At 35.8% G+C, this 21,040-nt stretch overlaps 1 protein-coding gene across 39 annotated transcripts in view; it reads left to right on the top strand.

Moving 5' to 3' along the window:
- Positions 1 to 21,040, top strand: part of daam1b (dishevelled associated activator of morphogenesis 1b) — a 186,042-nt gene that overhangs the window by 96,690 nt on the left and 68,312 nt on the right. For all 39 annotated transcript variants that reach the window (XR_015517748.1, XR_015517746.1, XR_015517747.1 and 36 more), the window contains 3 exon segments: positions 2,966 to 3,055; positions 17,418 to 17,489; positions 20,432 to 20,526. Coding sequence is in view for 5 of the 39 variants with exons in the window: in XM_087297240.1 (XP_087153366.1) it covers positions 2,966 to 3,055; positions 17,418 to 17,489; positions 20,432 to 20,526 (257 nt within the window). In the remaining 34 variants the exon portion in view is untranslated.

The following is a 21,040-nucleotide window of genomic DNA, read 5'->3' as shown; positions in this document are numbered from 1 at the left end:
GAGTACTGTACACTATGGATATTGAGACTAGAGTCTTATGACTGCCTCCAGACAACAGAATGCTTTGTAAAGGGACATTATGAGGGACAACAACCTCATGTCACAAAATATTTATGATTGCCTACAGATTTAGTTGTGTTTTCAAGTTGATACATTTATATTCCATATGCATTGTATGAATGATTTTGTTTGTGTGAGTGCACAAGTGGGAAATCACTGTGGAAAAAATCAGTGCGCTTAGGACTCCCATGTTGAGAGCGGCACACTAACAAACAAACCAAGAATTTCTTTGTGGAAATCTACACCCACTGCTGAGGACCAACCACAACACAGTGATTGTTGTGGTTTACTGCTATTTCAAGCACAAAACAAAGGGAAATTACAAGTGGCAGAAGTATATATGTTGGGCTTTTATTGCTTAACCTGTGGGCTAAACATTCGTTGCTCAGTGTTTACAACCAGTACTAGGCACAATTCATAGTGAGCATTCAGGAATTTGATTTACATTAGACAGTCTACTGGATCTTCATCTGCATTGGCATTGAATTGGAAAATATGAATTTTCAAGCATTAAGCAGTAAAATTTTAATGAAAATTAAATTTAAAATGTGTCCTGTTTGAATTATATGTATAAATTCATATATCTATTTTTTCCCAAAATAAATATACATATAGTATTTAAGGTGTCATTTGTAGGCAATTTTATGTTAAGAAAATAATCAATGTAAAACACCCTGCACAATGAGGTGCAAGAAATGTTTGGTATGAATGGTTGCTATTTTCATATTTATAGTGCAACTCTAATTTTGACATTTTACGCCACGTTTTTTAAATAGAAAATTCATTTGCGCCACTTTGTGGATTCATGTGTGTTTCGGTCTATAAAGGATGTTAAGATGCATAGTTAGCGTGTTGCAATTTTGAGGAACTTAAATAGACTGCGCTGTTGACCATGTAAAAGTTGGTCTAAAGTCCAGTGCGGATCGCATAAGTTATGCAGCTATGCTGGTCCAAACGCTTACACAGTGCTTAATACACACAGGATGTACAGCAACACACAAATATTTTTATAATTATTACTAATTTTCTACATAAATATAAAAACCACTTTCATTTCTGATAATTTACATTTTATTAGCAGTGTTATTTATTATATTCATATTTATCTTTGTTTATTAAAACAAATTAGTTTAGATTTGTCCACCTGTGGGGTTTTCGAGATGTACAGTATGCATCACTATATGGGGCATAAGAATAGGACGTGTGTTTGGATATAACTTTTTTACCACACTTTGTTATTATTGTTTATTTATTCGTTTGCTGTACATTTGAACTGAATTAAAAAATAGTTTTGAAGGAAATCTTTCTGCTTAACAAACTAAATTAGATATGTAGGCTAATGGATGTCTTCAAAAGAGTGCATACTACACTGTTTTCTTATCAACAAAAGTAAAGGAGTGAAGTCTAAAGTAAAAATAAAGTAAAGAGAAAGTAAAGGCTGAATGGAGGAGGCTCGTTCTTTATCCTCACTGCAGATGATCTGTTAAACTGTTTTCTTGCTATTGAAGCGTTCAGTTTTTTCACTTATGTAGTCCGACATGTAAATAGCAAATGCGCCATGGTGTAGCGCAACTGACTCGCAACTGACTCTGACACTCTGATTGGATTATTGCACATTATGCTCAAAACACACCCATAACTCATTAAGGGAATAAGCACAACCCTGTTAGACCATGTGCCAGGGCGCAAAGCGGATTTTTCGATCCTTAAAATAGCAAAAGTGGATTCAGACATGCCTTTAATGCTTTTGCACCCTGTACTTTAGACTTTGAGCTTAGATCGTTAAAATAGAGCTCATATTGTTATTGCAATCACTAAAGTTTAATTATTTTTTGGGACTATGTACTTATAATTTTACATGCATGAATTGTAGACTTAATTTTCTTTCAATTCAAATGTATTTATAATCAAGAATTACTGAACACTATATAATAATACTTTAGCACCCCCCCCCCCCCCCCCCTCAATTTAGGTTTAAGGTAGAGAAGATTTTTTTCAACACATTTCTAATCATAATAGTTTTAATAACTTATCTAAAATAACTGATTTATTTCATTGCCATTATGACAGTACATAATATTTTGCTAGATATTTGTCAAGACACTTCTATACAGCTTAAAGTGACATTTAAAGGCTTAACTAGGTTAATTAGGTTAACTAGGCAGGTTAGGGTAATTAGGCAAGTTATTATACAACAATGGTTTTGGAAAAGAATAGCTTAAAGGGGCTAATAATTTTGACCTTAATGTTCTTTAAAAAACTTAAAACTGTTTAAAAAAATTAAAAACTGCTTTTATTCAAGCCGAAATTAAACAAATAAGAATATTAAATATTAAAAATATTATCGGACATACTGTGAAAATGTCCTTGCTCTGTTAAACATCAAAAAAAAAGAAAAAAAATGCAAGGGGGGGCTAATAATTCTGATTTCAACTGTATATTTAAATTGACTATAAAACAAAAAATGGCATTCTCATCTGCTCTTGTTAACTGAGATATATCCAGTGTAACTTTTATTTATATCCTTTGCATTTTCCAAATTCACGTCAAGTGAATTTTAAGTCAGCTTTGATTTATTATCACCTCAGCCATATATATATATAAGTATACAGTGGAAAGTAATTTCGCCAGGTCTGCAGTGCAAATCACCATTCACTCTTCTATCGTCTATCTTTTCTTTCTGTCAATGTCGTCGCTGCTGGACGATGGGAGGAAGTATTTGTGGCTGAGGAGAAAGTTGAAAAAAAAAAACATTCAGTGGTTTCCACATGCTGTTATCATTGGTTTGTGGCTGAATATTGACCCTGCCTCGAGGGATTTACAGTTTGTTTTTGCCATGTCCAGGTTCAAAATAGAACTAATCTTTTTTTCCTCTTTCTCTGTCTCCCTTTTTATTTCATTTCAGGATGAGCTGGACCTCACAGAGAAGCACAGAGAGGCCATGTTTGCCTTACCCGCAGAAAAGAAATGGCAGATTTACTGCAGCAAGAAGAAGGTTAGACCTGTTTAACATTAGGTCAATGTGTGTGCGTGCGTGTGTGTGTTTTACCCTGTCATCCTCAGTTGAAAGTTCATTGCACCAGATTACACTGTCATCCTGTCAGAATGGCGCTTAAACATCTCATATATCAAGGTGCTTAACAAAGTCACGGCTCTGTCTGAAAGAAGCAGGGTTTCGAGCTAATGCCTCTTATCTTTGCTTTCTCTGCTTTAAAAACTGCTAATCTATGAAACGTTTCCATTCGTCTTTTCTTTATCAATGAAGTGTCAGCTGTGATTTTGGATGACTAGATGTGTTAAAGACAAGTTGAAGAGCCTTTCTCTTAGGTATGATCTTAGCAGATGCTTTGTTTTTACCAGAGCGATGGAGAGCTTGGCATTTTTTCAGTCAGCCTGTTTCTTTAGGCGTTACTTTTATCAACATCTGAAAAATGGTGATTCACACCTCAGGGATACTGTATGAGATGGTGTTTTTTGTTTGGGAAATGCTCTGCTTCACTTAAGTCTAAAAACATTTTGATCTATTTATTTATTTACTTTATTTATTTAGTTTCATGTTGTTTTATTTATTTATTTTTTCATCTTTGCATTTTTTGTTTTGATGATATTTTTACAATTTTTGTCTTGCTTTTGTTACTTTGTTCTTATTTTTAATGCACTTCTGTATACATTTATAACTATTAAATCAACCATTTTTAGTATGTTTTATTTTTATTGATGATTTGTGTTTTTTTTTTTTTTTTTTGGTTATTTTTTTTGGTTTCATGTTTTGTTTTATTTTTTAGTAACACTTCACAGTTCGGGACATATAGTGATTATTGTATTTGCTAACATAAGCAAACATTGAACAATGCTTGAACAGTATTTATTATAGTTCAACCAGTGTTGTAGAACTATAATGCTACAAGTAGTGATGCTATTAGCTTAACTACATTCTCAGTAGCGTGGCAGTGGAGTCACTACCTTCAAATAGCTTTTTAATTGCGCAGCTATTATTTTAAGCAAGTAGTGTAAGAGCGTAGCTACATTTACTGATCGCGAATTATTAAGTGATGTCACCGTCATTCACTGAGCTGTGAAGCCAGTGTCTGACTGATGAAAGTAAATCCATATAATAGCAAGAATAACAAATTCTTCTTCTTCGTGTTTAACAGTGCTCGAAAACAAACTTTTTGGTGGGTTACTGCCACCTCTCGCTCCGGTTTGTGATGTCGTCATCAGTCATTAGGCTGAGGCTTGATGAAAAGATGATTGTTGAAGAATTATTTTTGAAGCAAGACCTTACATCGAAGTACATGTCTTAAAGTTAATTCTGATGCTGTGCTTTTGTTAGAGTTTAATTGTTTTTTTTTTAATTGTTAGGTTTTTAAGCTATTAATTTGGGTGAGACGTTCATTCAGTAAGTCTCTGATGGGGCTGGGTGAAAATGAGAACACAAAACCGATGGATAAGTGAAACAAAAATTAACAATTTATCAAACAGAGTATATCAAAAAATGAATATATGAATTTAGAATGTAATTTTAAATAACCGAAATAAACCTAAAAACAGGAGTGTTGCCTAAACAAAGAAATAAATATAACAAAACGATCTAAATAAACCCCTTCCCACTAAACTATCTAACTAACTAATCTCTGGCCATAAAAGAACAGAAAATCACAAAACTGTGATCGACAAATGTGAATATACTGACAAACACTAGTCATTGGCCCTAGTCCTCAGAGTAGCATTCAAAATGTAGAGTTCACCAACTTCAAGCAAAAGTTTCAGAAATGATTGCTTTGCAATGGGAACAGAGGAATTTACTGGGTCCATGTTGAATTTTGCACATTTGCCATAATGCGAGTTCAACACACGGGTCTGCCTTTCCCGCCGCTTTATCCTTTCAGTATCCTCTGCCGTAATGTTTTGTTAACAAGCAAATCCTGTTTTATGAAATCACACTTATTCATTTATACTGGCCTTGGCTGCATGTTTGGGAATGCAGGATATGACAAGGCCAAGTCATACTATTTATCCTCAGTGAGCAGAGTAACACCAATGTGGATCTGAGTTCATTAATGACATCAGACCCTCCATGATGCCACAGAGACTAGTCCTGCCAAGGAGTTCTTCTGATGTGAATCCATGTGTTATCAGGACAGTGTGGGTGGTCAGTGGTTACCTGGCAGAGCTGTGACAGCGATACATCAGGGTGATAGAAAGCACACTGAGGTGACATGTCCTACAGGTCTAAACTCAAGGCGCTTTGTTTGCATTCAGTGCGAGTTATATGTGCTATATCGCACTGAAGCGTAGAGATCCAATCAAACCCAAGCAGTGGCTGCACCTAAAACCTGCTATTGTTTAATGGATTTTAGGACTGTGAACCTACACCGGTGTCGCGGTTCGGTTACGATTATCATGCCATTGATTCGGTTCAATTTGATATCTCGGTGCATCACAGTGCATTGTCGATGCTTTCCAAACACGATTTTATATTTTACCTAGCAACACAATAACTCTTGTATTAAAGTTTATAATTTCTAAACATATTTATATATTATTTGTAATGCAATTTTGTCCTTTAAAACAAGAGGGTAGATACCGTATATGTACTGTACCTTTAATTTTACCTGCTCAAAAAAGACATTCATGAGAGCACATGCACAGAACAACATGAGCATTCATAGCAAATAAACAACGTAAATATTATCCCACTTGCTTTTTGAGCATTGTCGACTGAGTTTTTTTAAAAGCCTGTGATTGATCAGTCGTTTTACAGAAAAAGCTGTGATTGGTTCTAAGTCAGCACGGCTCTGGTGCTAAACTGATGTTAAACAGCTGCTGCGCTCAGCTGATCCATCATAGAGGGCGATAGACAACTCACTCTGCAGACATGCTAGATCCACAAGTAACGTTATTGTTGTACCAGCCGAGAGAGGAGATTAAAAAGTTACCTCGGTCGAAGGGGCCACAGAGAGTAAGAGAAAGTTTACAGCTTTCATTTTTTCCTAGCTGGGTTCTGATGTACTTCCCTGTCAGTGAAAGACTACCACTATAAAGCTACCACCATATAGCACATTTGTGATAAATGATTCTGTACATAATAACCGGTTATGATTATTACTGAACCGATACCAAATTATTTGCATCTGCATCTCGGTGCATTGAAGAAACAATTAATTTTGACAGCCCTACTAGAGCATTATGGTGGTGCAGTGAGTAGTACGATCACCTCACCGTGAGAAGGTTGCTGGTTCAAGCTCCAGGTGGGCCAGCTGGCATTTCTGTGTGCAGTTTGCATGTTCTCACTGTGTTCGCGTGGGTTTTCTTTGGGTGCTCCGGTTTCCCCCACAAGTCCATAGACATGCGCTATTGACCTCATTATTCAATGTGGAAGTGCGCTCGTTTTTGCGATTGTTTTAGAAGTTACGATCAGCATGGAAGAAATGACTTGGTATGAAAATCATCAGAAAATGGTCAAACTACTGCTCTACAAACAAGTGTGTTCGTGATTATACAGACAAAGCAGAATCATATAATAGGAAAATATAAGTTTGCAACATCAAGCAGCATAGCGAGCTGTTTTTAACGTCTAAAAATGAATGGAAGTGAATTAGACCAGAAGTCTCCAGCCAAAAAGATTCAAATAGCTGCGCCCGCTCGTACTCGGAGAATAAGATGAATAGGTGAATTGGGTAAGATAAAAGTGTCCGTAGTGTATGTGTGTGAATGAGATTGTATAGGTTGCGGTTGGAAGGGCATCTGCTTTGTAAAAAAAATGCTGGATAAGTTGGCGGTTAATTGGTGACCCCTGATTAATAAAGGGACTTAGTTGAAAAGAAAATGAATGAATGAATGAACATTTACTTGATTTAATACTGGAACTCATTGCCTAAGTTGTCATTTCCCACCAAAAAAATGTATCCCGCCGTTTTAAGCTTTCAGAAAAATTAGCTTTTTTCAAACATGCTCAGTGGTTTGTCCGATTTTTACAAACATTGGTCCAGATCATCTAAAGACTGCAAGAAAACTTTTCCCAAAAGAACACTATAATTGTTTTTGGCTCATATTTCAAGTCACTTAAAATTAACCGTGGCTGCAGAAAGCACAATAATATTATGTGTAACTGTTACAAAGTTACCTAGCAATGGAATATTGTACAGCAGCAAATTTCCTCACTTGTTACACCAGAATGGGAGTATAGTTCTTAGCCATATTGACTTAGAAAATATCAACTTTTAAATTTCTGTCAGTCTCAGTACACAGCGCATTGACTAATACAGATTAGTCAAGCTTTATATACGTAAACTATTCAAAATTTTCTTTTGAAATTGTGAGCAAGATGCTAATGGTTTAATCTGATTAAATGATTATATTGAGCTAAGCTAAAATTGGTAAGAAAAAAAAAAGTGCTAAAAACTTAACTTGTAAAATTAGCTTGTTTAGGGATGCACAGAAATAAAAATTCAGGGACAAAACTGAAACTTATAGATGTGCTTGTCCAAAAACTGAAACTGAAATGATACTTTGTAATAGTTGTTTATAATTTTATCAAATAATATGTAGTTATTTTGAAACTTTAAATTGAACTCAATAACTTAAAATATATTGATTTACAAAAACTCCACACAAACCATTATAGTAACCACATTTTATTGACAGTAAAATTATATTGACAGTAAATATGTCAAGAAGCATTAGTTTAGCAGCGACACCAGGAACAAGTGTATTGTTCTGGTGATCATATGTAGTGCATACATAGATAAGTATGCATGTACATGAGCAGAATATCCACATAGCAGAATATTGACTGTTTTGAACTTTCATAATCTGCTCTGCTGCTTTTAGCTTTGGACGTTGCAGTAACAAAACACCCTTGCATGGCACAAGCCATTGAAATGAATGAGTTTTTTTGTGTATCCAGTGTGAATGCTACTGCACACCATGCAGTGTTTATGGCTGGATGTAGAGTGAAACACTGAACATCGCTTGGCAGTGTAACAGCATTTTTTTTAAAAATTTGATATATATGTTTAATTACATTGTGTATAATAAGTAAGGAGATACTGTGCATGCTAATCGGACAAGGTTCAACTATATTCTGGACTCTTTATGACCTCTTAGGTTGTCTAGAAATATAATATATAGATTTTTTTATTATTATTCCAGCTTCAGCACATTAAAAGTAAAGGAATCTCCACATGCTTCATATACCGTATTGTAATGCATTAAAATAAAGCACCCTACTGGGATTTCTTTATCCATGACGAGTTATAATGCTTCAAAGGCTGGTATTGGTTACAGGTCGACCATCTGTCTGGCCGTGATATCTTTTCTCATATAGCCACATATATGCTGTGTCCCAATTACAGACCCATTTACTCATTGTCAAGGGACACTGAGCTGAAAGAGGGCATGACGCGAAGTAGGGCGCTAGAAACTGACTCGTTTTAGTGGATTTTTGTAAATGTTTCGTAAATGACCTGCTTTCTGACCTGATCCCGGTTTCTGGAAGCGCATCAGAGCAGATCGGGATGCTGTTTCTGTGTTTTGATAAGTGTCTTTCAGCCACTTTTAATTTCGCTCTACTTGCATCAGGAGGTCAAGCTCCACGATTCAACACATGGAACCAATGAAGAAGATTTAAGACGGCGAGCGGATGGATGAGATTAAGGAAGAGTTTGTCTGTCTTGAGACGCCTGTAGCTCTGCAGACTCAGCACAGTGCCCGTCCTGGGACTAGTAAAACAGGGGCTTGGCGCTCTTCCCCAGGGCTTGGGTCTGGGAGAGGAGGGTGAAAGGATAAGGGAAGCAGTGGTTGGTCCAAAACAAACAGGAAGGCCCCCATTTGCAGGTGCAGATTATGTTATCTGCAAGGACTGGGAGGCTTTTGATGGGTCTGTCAACCCTGGGAAGCTGGCGGGTTGTAGCCTTCAACTTCTCTTTCATTGCCTTTTTTATTCCATGTGTCAGTAAAAAGCAGATGGAAGGCCTAAAATGCTCTCCAAGCACAGAAATGACAGTAAAACTTGGAGTTGCAAATTATATGAAATACTGTTACTCGCTAGTTGGTTCATAACTTTTCTTTTTTAAATAAATTGTGAGAACGTGATATTGTTTTTCACATAAACAGCTCATGATAAGAGTGTTTTCACTGTTTTGGAGTAGCTCAAGTGCTTTTAAATGCTACTCCATACTGTGCAAGTTATATTTTCATTCTCTTTTGAAAACTTGTGTATCCTAGTGTGAATCGGTTAACTAAAAATAAAGTTTAAAAAAATTACGTTAATGTTAATTGAACTGTTATTTAATTAGAACAACAATGGGAATAATAACAATAAAAATATATATTAACAGAATATTTCATTAATTATTTAGGAAGTTTGCTTATTTATTTTAATTTAATTGGTTCATTTTCTTTTCGACTTAGTTCCATTATTAATCAGAGGTCGCCACAGCGGAATGAACTACCAATTTATCCAGCATATGTTTTACACAGCGGATGCCCTTCCAGCTGCAACCTAACACTAGGAAACACACACTCTTGCATTCACACACATACAATACGGACAATTTAGAACACGGGGAGCACATGCAAACTCCACACAGAAATGCCTACCGACCCAGCCGGGGCTCGAACCAGCAATTGCTGTGAGGCGATTGTGCTACCCACTACGCCACTGTGATGCCCATTTATTTTAATGTGTTTATCTTGATTAAAAATATAGAATGCATATGTTCTTCATCATCATTTGAAAAAATGAATTCCTGGGGAATTTTGATCTTCTAATTTTGATCCCACCCTAAAAATGATTTTAAACCCGGAAGGTGTAATTAGCTGACAAAAGCTCCAAATGATCAATTTTCCCCACAATTAAAGCTCACAGGTGCAAATGTTGTCTTAAATGATGCTCAACACATACACAAAAAAGGAAAGTAACCTTTAAAGTTTTTCTATCTAGTAAAAATAATACAGTAAAACATGACTTATTTGAAATAGAAATCTTTTAGCACAGTAGTTTTTATTATCGCTTTTAATTATTTTATGACAAAAATAAAAGTACTGTTTCAAAAAATTACTAACACCACACTTTTGAGTGCTAACATTTAGTGGTAATAATTCTGTTAGTATTTATACAAATAATTAGACTAAAAGGCATGTTCTGGAGACATTTGTGTAAAACTAATAGTGGAGTCGCATGTTTACACTACTTTAAGATGAGACTTCAGAGCACTGATCGATCCTTATCATTCAGAGCTGCTAAACCGGTTGCAATCTGATCACAGGTTCAACAATGACCTCAACAAGGTGAGTCATAAACGACGGTCTGTCTCTTTTTCATACTGGAGAACAAAACAGAAAAAAAAGAGTTTATCACTTGACCAGACAGTGTTAACCTGAAGCTTTACACCCACATCAACACCATCCCACCCCCACACCCCCAACTCTCCTGCATTCACTTTATCCATTGTTATTTTAGTATAGAAGGTGTCATCATGAAGATTCACATTTTCTTTGATCTGGTTAGATAAAAGTGCACATTGTACTGCAGTTTATGATCTGATGTTTTATGGACCTGTCACACAAACGCAGGCTCTGCAAAGAGGCCATTATTGCCGGATGGGGCAGTAAAAACCCTTTTTGAAAAGAAAGCAAACTTATATTCCAGATGAAACAGCAGCCGTTTGAAGTTGGGCATTTCACAACAAATAGTTTGTGTAATTCAAAAGTCCAGGTCAAGATCAAAAAACCAAATTATGATACATGAAGCTTTATTAAAGTACCCGTGATGTGCTTTGAAATGTGTTTTTTTTTTCATAGGGTAGGACATAGAATAGCTCATCCCCCTTAAAAAAACGTTGATTGCCAATAGCTTGGTTAGTAATTAGCTAGAGACTCACTCTGACCAAATCATTTGAATCAGTGGATAATGAACTAGAGACTCGCTCAGACTAGAGCCCTTGAATCAGTAAATCATCCAACTGATTCAGTTAGAGCAAATCCAAAGTTAAAGTTGCAGTAGGTGATTGTCTTCACAAGCATTTTTTGTTGTGCTGGTTGAAAGTCTCTTCACAGTCTAATATTAATGATTAAAGTAAATGATCTAAATGTATTTATATGTATTTTAATATTTTGGGCAAGGCATAAAACTAAAAAATGTTCATCCAATTAAATAGTCTGACCGACATCTCTCATAATTCCGATAAGTAGCTCAATCTGTCTGTCAGCAAATGCAGATTTGAACAACTGCACAGCCGTTTGTACTGAATCAAAACTTTGTAAAATCTTGAATCAATATTGGAGTTGGAGAAAGGATGACAATGGCTGAAGGATTTCGCTTAGACAGGTAATGGTCTGTTTTAAAGCTGTTTTAGCTTCAAGCAAAGCCGATGTAATGTTAGATGTTGTTGCTACAAATGGGTGATATCTTCACAGAAGTTGTTCAGCCACTAAAATCTTCAGACGAAAGATTGATAAAACTATTTTCAGTTTCAAAAGGGACCTTTTACAGCATCGATAATGTAAATGATAATAATAATAAGCCAAGAATGGGAGATCCTTCAATACTTAATATGGCCATTTTTAACTCTAAAAATGTTGCATGTGAGTATAAGATGGACCTTTTTAGTCATGAAAGTCACTTTTTGTCTCTCTGGTGCCTGGAATGTTAACTGGACTTTATAGAGCTCCTATAACCCCTGTGAAGGGCGAGGACTATTTTAAGATTCTCAAACTGTTCTGCTGACTTTTTTCGCTGTACGCAGTGCTGAGCTCAGGGATTGTTCACCTGTGCCCTGATCTCAATCTCTCAATGCACTCAGGTGTGCAGCTCTCCTGGCTCATGACTGCAGTATCAGCTGTCCTGCTCCTGGCGAAGGACGAATATCGACAGTCAGTGTGGATATTAATCTGATCCACCTCAATTATCCCCATTGTGGAAAACTAAACATCTGTAATAAGAGCCTTCTGATTTCTGCCAAATAATCAGGTGCCGTGGTAATCTTATGCCATGTTTTTTTTTTTTTTTTTTTTTTGCTGATGCATTCAGTGTATTCATACAGTATAAGAAGAAAAGGCTGTGCTTTTTTATTAAGGTCAGGGGCTATCAAGCTTTTTGCCAGAGTTTCTTGGGCGCTGAGCCAACAGATACTTAGACAAGTGGGTTTAAATGAGCAGAGCGAGTCTCTGACCCGCTGCTGTCTGACAGATGTGAAAGATTAGACCTGGAGAGCAGTAGTCATCATTGACTGCTGCTAGTGCAAAAATTTAATGTGAATAATGAAAAAGGAAAAAAAATCTGTACATTTTATACCAATGTCTTTATAGGTTTTTCACGTCTATGGCTACATACAGAGAGTTACAAAATAAAATAAATAACTATAAATACAGACAAAGTGGGTGGCACGGTGACTCAGTGGTTAGCACTGTCGCCTCACAGCAAGAAGGTCGCTGGTTCGAGTCCTGGCTAGGCCAAATGACGTGTGGGTTTTGTTCTCTGCGTGTTTGTTTTGGTTTCCTCCGGGTGCTCCAGTTTCCCCCACAGTTCAAAGACATGCGGTATAGGTGAATTGAATAAGCTAAATTGGCTGTAGTGTATGTGTGTGTGTAAATGTGAGAATGAATGGGTGTTTGCCAGTACTGGGTTGCAGATGGAAGGGCATTTGCTGTGAAAACATACATATGGGGCCTTTAGAAATGCACGTCTCAGGAAACAGAATGTCATAACTAACAGCGATTAGCTGCTGGATAATTTGGCAGTTCATTCCGTCTGTGGCGACCCCTGATAAATAAAGCAACTAAGGAAAATGAATGAATGAAAAGCCGAAGGAAAATGAATGAATGAAATACAGGCAAAGCAACATTTTTTTTTTTTTGCCTGTGGCCTCTGACAATTCATTGAGGACTTGCGAAGCAAAATGATTGGTCTATGCAAGAAATTAAATTGATATTTTCTATAGGATGCTTTGCAATAATGTATTTGTACAAATACACTTCATTAATTAGCACCAAAGCCAAAGCTGGAACTAAAAAAAAGTTAAGATCAAAATTCAAAATAATAAATATGTTGGGGGAAATATTAAATACATTTTTAATAAGCAGAAAATTTCAAGAGAAACCAACATAGGCTTTTTCTGAAAACGTACCCCTATATACATTTCTGGAGATCGTGAATTATATAGCCAGAGCTACGTATGGCTGCATTTTATCTAGGCAGTATGATGCCGTTCCTTTTCTTGCATATCATCTGACCACTTACCTCCTTATTGACAGCTTTTCCGCTGTTACCAGTTTGTCCAGTAGCTTGACATGTACGTAGGCGGACTTGAGATGCAGAGTGGAGTTACTGTGACAACAGGGTTCGAGTCTGGTGAAGAACAATCCTTGAAAGCAGGTAAAACAAAAACAAGCTAAAAAATCAAATAAACAGGTAAATAACAGGGTGAGAATGTGGTAAAATCTGAAAATGTGGTAAGAAATCAATCAAAGGCCTCTAGTGGATTAACGTGAGAACAGCAGGGGCGAATCGGACTCGCAAGAGAAATTTGAGATCTGGAAAAGCGTACACAACGCCCTCTGGCAGACTTGCTTTAAAAAACGTAGCTCCTGGGACGTATTTTGCTCTCTCCAGAAATGTATATAGGGGTACGTAATCAGAATGAGCATGGTCTCAGAAAAACATAAAACAATACATAAACATTTGTTCATAAGGAGGTAAGCTGTCAGCTGGTAAGCACGAAAAAGTATGGCATCATACCGCCACGTAGCATTCATTTTCAAAATGAAATGCAGCCATACGTAGCTGGCTACATAATTTGCGGTCTCCAGACATGTTTATAGGGCTGTTTTCAGAATAAGCCTATGTTGAAAAATGTATTTATTGTATGTTTTATGATAATAATTTGGTAATGTGTACATGGAATTTCGCCTGTGTTATGACACCTTACAGCAAATTTAGTTTTCCTAAACGGCATAATAAAGTTAGTAATAAGAGTCTGATATAAAAACTTTTTAAATAATTTTTTTTATTAAAGTATATTTTGTCATATTGGTTGAGTGAGCTGACCTCACTCATTTTGTTGATATTTTTGGTCAGTTATGTGATATGTGCAGACTTTTTTAGACTGATTCATTTTCCTGCTAATTCCTGATTTTCTGAAACTCTTAACTATCTCAAATGAATACCCTGAAGCGCTGATTCCTAGAAAGAGCCTCTCCGAACCAACCTCAGTCACTCAATGACATGTTTGTCTGAGAATGAAGCGTTCATGGGAAAAGAGACGTCCTTCCATACGCAGCCTGAGAAAAAGAGTCCAGCCAGAGATCCACATTAGTGCTTTGCTCATTAAGGCCAAATGGCGAGTGGGGATTTGAGCTGAAATATGCAGGCCGGTGGAAGATCACGGCTCTCCAGGACACCATCCAAAACTCCCCACTCATCCCAACAGATGCCCATTTGTGAGATGCCATCGTTTCCCAACGGCTCGAGCGTCCCACGCAGTTGCTGCAAGGAGCTCATTGCTATGCCAGATTTTTTCCCTTTCCTGTGTGTTCGGTGAACATAAGCTACAATTAAACTCCTTATTAGTGGCCGAGCGGGCAGACTGTGCTTGTTTTGAAAAGGAAGTTGTCGCACTTCACAAGTTCCAGTCATTTTTTGATTCATTGCTCCCTGCGTAGCTCCCTTTTTTCCTTCTCGTCTTCTGCATTTTCAGTCTTTCAGAGCTGTGCTTATGCGGTATTGGCTCATGTTGTTTCTCTAGTGTCTGTGAATCTCTCCTGGCCTACTTAAAGCGTGTGCTATTTCTGACAGGGCTTTGAGCGTGATGTTCTGTTCAGATCTGCTTTTTCAGAGTCGTATGTTTGGGTGAAGTGTGTTGGGGGAGGCAATGTTCTTTAGGGAATGAATGCAGGGTAAAAATAATTGCATATTCAATCTGTTTTGGTTATTTCATTCGCATTTAATATACTTTTGATGCACACAACATTATGTAAAAACATGGAAACCATTGTACAGATGCTTTGGAAGGGAATCAATAATCTTAAGATTTAAACAGTGTTAACTTGTATTACATTGAATTAGTTTGATTTTTGAGGCCCATTATAATTATCCAGCAAACACAGGGTGTCAACATGAAGTCAGATTGAAGTTGTAGCCCAATGTCATAGGGACGTTGCATTTTGGATAGAAATGAAAATTGGGTTGACGTCAGAACCCAACGATTTTGGTCGCTTTCCAACATCCAACCTAAAAACAACCAAGTATCTATGTCTAATAATGTTACAGCTTGGCATTGTGTGGACGTTATCACTATGATGTACATCAGATGTTGGATTTTGTTTGCCATACCTGATGAATAATGTCAGTTTTTGACATCAGCATGACATTTATTTAAGGTGCTGCCTCGATGTTGGATTTTAATAACTTTCCAACACAACCTAAATTCAACCAATCATCAATGTCATTTGATGTTGTTATTGGACATCAAAATAACGTCCTTTGATGTTGGTTAGACATTGAAATTTGGTCAACCGACATCATGACCTAAATCTAACCTAATATAGGTGTATAAACTACTTAACCAATAAGTTTCTGAATCTGAAAGTTTTTTAAAAATCTGATTATACCAGCCTGTGCCACTTGCCATTGTGTTCACATTCTCAACAGATATGACTGTGATTGGCTCCAGTAATCAAGCGTCAAACAATGATCATTGGAACAGTGATGGAATGAAACAGCCAGTCAATGGAATGGCCAGTCAGCTGTTTTTTTTAGAAGCTCCTCAACAGTGCTCTACTGAAAATGGCGGGAAATGCAGGAAAATAGTGGGAAATACCAGGGGAAATGGTGATTTTTTTTTAAAAATCACAACAGATCTACCAATTGGTTTTGAATTCATTACTTTGGACTGTCTTAATTGTAAACCCATGAGCGGGCTATCCATCCATCTATACGTCCATCCATCCATTTATCCGTTCAGTACATTACATTCATTAATGACTGTGGGACATTATTTCTCTCATATTTTGACATTTTATTTATTTGACATTTTAAAAAAGACAAGTTGCTGGCATTTAATGTGATTTCTATGTATATAAACTTATTTAGTAAATTTAATTTGATGCAGAAACTAATCGCACTAAATGCAGGTTACATGTATGACACAAGTGTGTGTTTGTATTTTAGATATACAGTTAGGTCCATAAATATTTGGTCATTGACACTACATTTTTGGCTCAATACACCAACACACTGGATTTGAAATGAAACGAACGAGATGTGCTTTAACTGCTGACTGTCAGCTTTAATTTGAGGGGATTTACATCCAAATCAGGTGTACACTGTAGGAATTACAACTTGCAAGGTATTTGCAACCAAGTATTAAAAAGCGAAAGTTTGATTTGTGATTATTATTTTGTCCAATTACTTTTGGACCCTTAACAAGTGGGAGGCACATATGCAAACTGTTGTAATTCCTACAGCGTTCGCCTGATTTGGATGTAAATACCCTCAAATTAAAGCTGACAGTCTGCAGTTAAAGCACATCTTGTTCGTTTCATTGTGTTTGTGAGAGCCAAAAATGTTAGAATTGTGTTGTCCAAATATTTATGGACCTGTATGAACTGTATAAAATATATCCAATTTATATTTCAAAATTCTGCAAAAATGCTATTTACACATTTTTTTTTTTACAATTGGAAGCATGAAATATGTACAAATATGTTCAAATACATACATACATGTATATATTCAATTCAATTTATTTTTTATTACTATACGGATATTTAATATATGGCCATATATCATATTTCTATTATAGTATATACAAATGTAAAAATCCCAGCTTCTAAAAAAATATGAGAATAATCTGAAAGCAAAAGCAGCAACAGAATAAATAAATGCCTTTCAGATAAGCCAATTCACACTTCAGTCAGCTGAATATTTGGTTTCACACAACTGGTCGGTATCAAAATAAGATCATTTTCAAGATAATGATCATTTTTCATCGCTGTTGAGTTGGGAAAGTTTCATTCCCATCGAAGCGTCCAAATTATGTCATTACTAATAACATTCCGAAACCACACTTTCTTTCCCTGCTCAGTCCTGATATGTTGTTTCACATTCCTCTATCCCCAGCGCCATGTTGGTGTTGTTTGCTCTCAGATCAGTGTGAACGCGTCTCATGTGGGCCGCGTGGATTAATGGCGTGTGACTGAAATGAAAACAAGAGCCATGTTTATATTTGTTTTTCAGTGTTCTCATGCTGACATTTTTAGACCAGTGTTCAATCCAAAGAAATAAAAACAAAGATATTATTTAGGTGTCTTATTCTTTATTTTTTTAATCGCATACACTTTACGATTCTTTTTAGGAACAAGAGGAGAATAAAGGTGCTACTAGCTGGCCGGAGTTCTACATCGACCAGCTTAATTCAATGGCAGCTGTAAGTATGACACTTTTGAAAACATTTTCTTTATCCTTTAACACCTGGACCATGAGCTTGTTCAGTTTGACCTGTTTTGATTTTTAAATTGTTGCAAATACTACACTGTAAAAAATGTTGGGTTCCACACAATTCCTTCATGTTATACTAACACAAATCGATTAAGTTAACTTAATCGTTTTTACAAACTTTTTTAGTGGATTAAACATAAAATCCCCCAAAAAACTTTTAAATAAGTAGTTTGAACAGGCAGCAAAATGTTTTTTTAGTTTATTTAAAGAGCACACTCCCACCCCAAAAAACCCCAAGAGACTGTTATTTTGTTAAACAAAAGAAGATATTTTGAAGAATGTTGGTAACCAGACTCTGCTATCAATTGACTTCAGAATCAAAGTGCACCATCACAAGTTTGGTTAGCAACTTTCTTTATAATGTTTTTTTTGTCAGAAGAAAATAAAAAAAATCACATTGGAACCACCTGAGTATGAGTAAAATGTACTTTTTTTGTGAACTCTCCCTTTAATCTATGGTTCATTGATTAATTGATTTAATATTTTGTTATTTAGAAACATTGTATTACAGTAACATTCTATTACACTCCTAAATTATCCAAGTTTATTGTTGGTTCCATCCATTCAGCCAACATCTGGGTCTGGTGGGAACACTTTTAGCTTAGCTTAGCTTAGCATATTTCATTGAATAGGATTGGCAAGGAACTACAACCATGAAGACATTTTTGATGCTGCGTAATATCATTGCACCTGCTGCAGCCATGGTAAGGGAGCAAAGTTTCTTGATTATTATGGCAGAATAAGAGTATATAATTTCTAGCCATATCGGCTTAGAACAGGGGTCTCAAACTCAAATTGGTGGGGGCCCATTTCAGTCAATGACTTTACATAGGAGAGCCATTTAAACAATCAAGCACAAGAAAAAAAGTGATTTAATTGATGCATCTTAGAACAACAGACATGATGTTGATGTTTCAAGCATGTGAATGTGTACTGTACCTCTCACAAATCAACATATCATCATGTTTTTTGTTTCACACAACTGCTGAAATATATCTCTGGATGTTTAAATTAGCATTTTCTCATTTAAATAGTCATAATAATGAGTTTTTTTTAATCATTTTTATTGTTTTTAGCATAAGAAAATAAACAATAACATACTGTAAACAGAACAAACTTCAGGAAAAAAAGGAGTAAAAAGGCCATTTTACAATACGCAAACAGTCGGACACAACATAATACAATATCATGCAGAAAGCATAAGAGACAAAATTGAATTAAAGATATTAAAAAACAATAATAACAATTTACAGATGCCACACCAATTCCACCTAGTATGAGTTACAAGTCAGTGTTACTGATATAAAACATAATTGGGTTCCAGATTTTAAAAAATCTGTTTAGTTTGTTTGCCATCCCATACCTAATTTCTTCCATGGGCAACACATAACATAAGCTCCTAATTCAGGTTTCAAGACAGGCACATGATCTGAAATTTTTTTTTTTGCTAATATCATACACAAAGATACTGCCTGTGCCTGATCTGTCACCAGAGCCAAAATTGGATACTTTTGGAGACACCTCAGAATTAGGATATATATATTAAAAACGTTCTGCCAAAATGAACTAATTTTAGGGCATGACCAGAATGAGTGAGTCAGTGTACCTTTGAAATTTTTACATTAGTTACTACTATAAGGATACATTTGGGAAATATTCATAGTAATGATATGAATAATAATTATTCTGTCCCAACCAATTGTAGCTTAAGCAAAATTTTAACATATCGAGTAAGAACAGCAGAAATAGTTCGGGTAACTTTACTGACTTTACTGGCAATTGTTCTTCTTAGTATCTTTCATTTTTGTAAAACTACAACAGAGAGGGGAAAAGTATGTATATATTCACATTTACTTTAACAGTAAAATTAACATAGTTTTCATAGAAATCTCAATACGCAAATGAATAAAATCTATTTAATGTGGTGGTGTAAAACTGATAATAATCAAACGACCATTGAATGTTTACATAAATAGAGTTTTAGTAAAAATAGAGCACATATGCACATTTATTTCAACATTTAAATCAGCCCCAGAAATAATGTGCACGTGCGTTACTCTTGACCGCACACTGAGAAAAAACTAAAGTTAAACTGTAATACAGTACATAGTGCAGTACTTTAAACGTCCAATAGATGGTGGGTCAAAACCACAATGATAGTGTTTCAAAAAAATATGTTTTGTTATTTTTTGACGTCAGTTGGGGGTCGAAGGGTGGGCGAGGTTGGGCCATAAATGGAGTTTAAAACCCCTGGCTTAGAAAATAGCCAGTAACTTGGGTTAAGCGCTTCTGGTGAACTGTATGCCATTGCAAAATCGTTCAAGGTCTGTTTTCTTTAAAAATCAACCAGTTGATTCTGACGGGCGCATGCGAGTAAACAGCTTTTTCTCTCGTTTTATGCTTGAGCAACTTAATGAATGCCAAAGTTTATTTAACTGATTGTATTGTAATTACATTACAACATCGATGCTATAAAAGGAATCATATAAAATGGGAAAAAGTCACATTACCCGTTCACAGGAAGTTTATCTTTATGGGTAGAAACATTAGCTCCCCGTACACCCTATAGTCAAGCTTTAAATAGGAAAATTGTCAAAACACGTTTGTCATTTTTCTATAGATGCTTATTGTCGAATCTGATTTAAGAATTTATGCTAAGCTAAAAGTTCTCTAGACTGACGTTGATATCAGCTGAATGGATTCAAAAATTGTAAAACTCAACTGTTTACCACTTAGGGAGTTGTAAAATGAGCCTGTTTACAAAAAATGTGGTGTTCTTTAAGCCAATAGCACAAAAAAATGAGAGTTTTGGTTTTGTGTCTAGTCCTCGGTTGTCAGTTTGTAAGTATGACATGTCATTATATTTTACAGAGGAAGACTCTGTTGGCCTTGGAGAAGGAAGAAGAGGAGGAACGCAACAAGACCATTGAAAGCCTTAAAACGGCACTGCGAACACAACCCATGAGGTCTGTATACTCTGTATACTCTTTCAATGAAATCCTGTTTACTTGGCAGCCATGTTTGCAACACCCCCAGGCATATATATCAGGGATACAAGACAAAGCCCTGTCTATTTATATGAGGAAATGCTGGATTGCCAAAAAACTTTTGATAAACTCACAATTAAATGCGTAGTTCACACAAAACTGAAAATTCTGTTATCATATACTCATCTTCCACTTGTTCCAAACCTGTTTGAGCTTCTCTTTTCTGTTGAACACAAAGAAAGATATACTGAAGAATGTTGGAAAAAACTGCCATTGACCTCCATAGTATTTTTGTCAATGACTGCTTTTCTTCAATATTTGTTTTACCAATGTTATGTTAATATTTAACAAAAGAAAGAAATGTATAAAAGTTTAGAATGTACCATTTGAGGGTAAATAAGTAGTAAGCAAATGGTCATTTTTAGGTGAACTTTCCTATTTAAGCAACATATTTAATTTCCTCAAATAGAAGTATAAATGGCTGATGTAGTGA

This window comes from Danio rerio, chromosome 20 (genome assembly GCF_052040795.2).
Source record: "Danio rerio strain M-AB ecotype USA chromosome 20, GRCz13ab, whole genome shotgun sequence".
In the NCBI taxonomy this organism is placed as follows: domain Eukaryota; kingdom Metazoa; phylum Chordata; class Actinopteri; order Cypriniformes; family Danionidae; genus Danio; species Danio rerio.
This window is presented reverse-complemented; position numbering and strand designations above follow the sequence as displayed.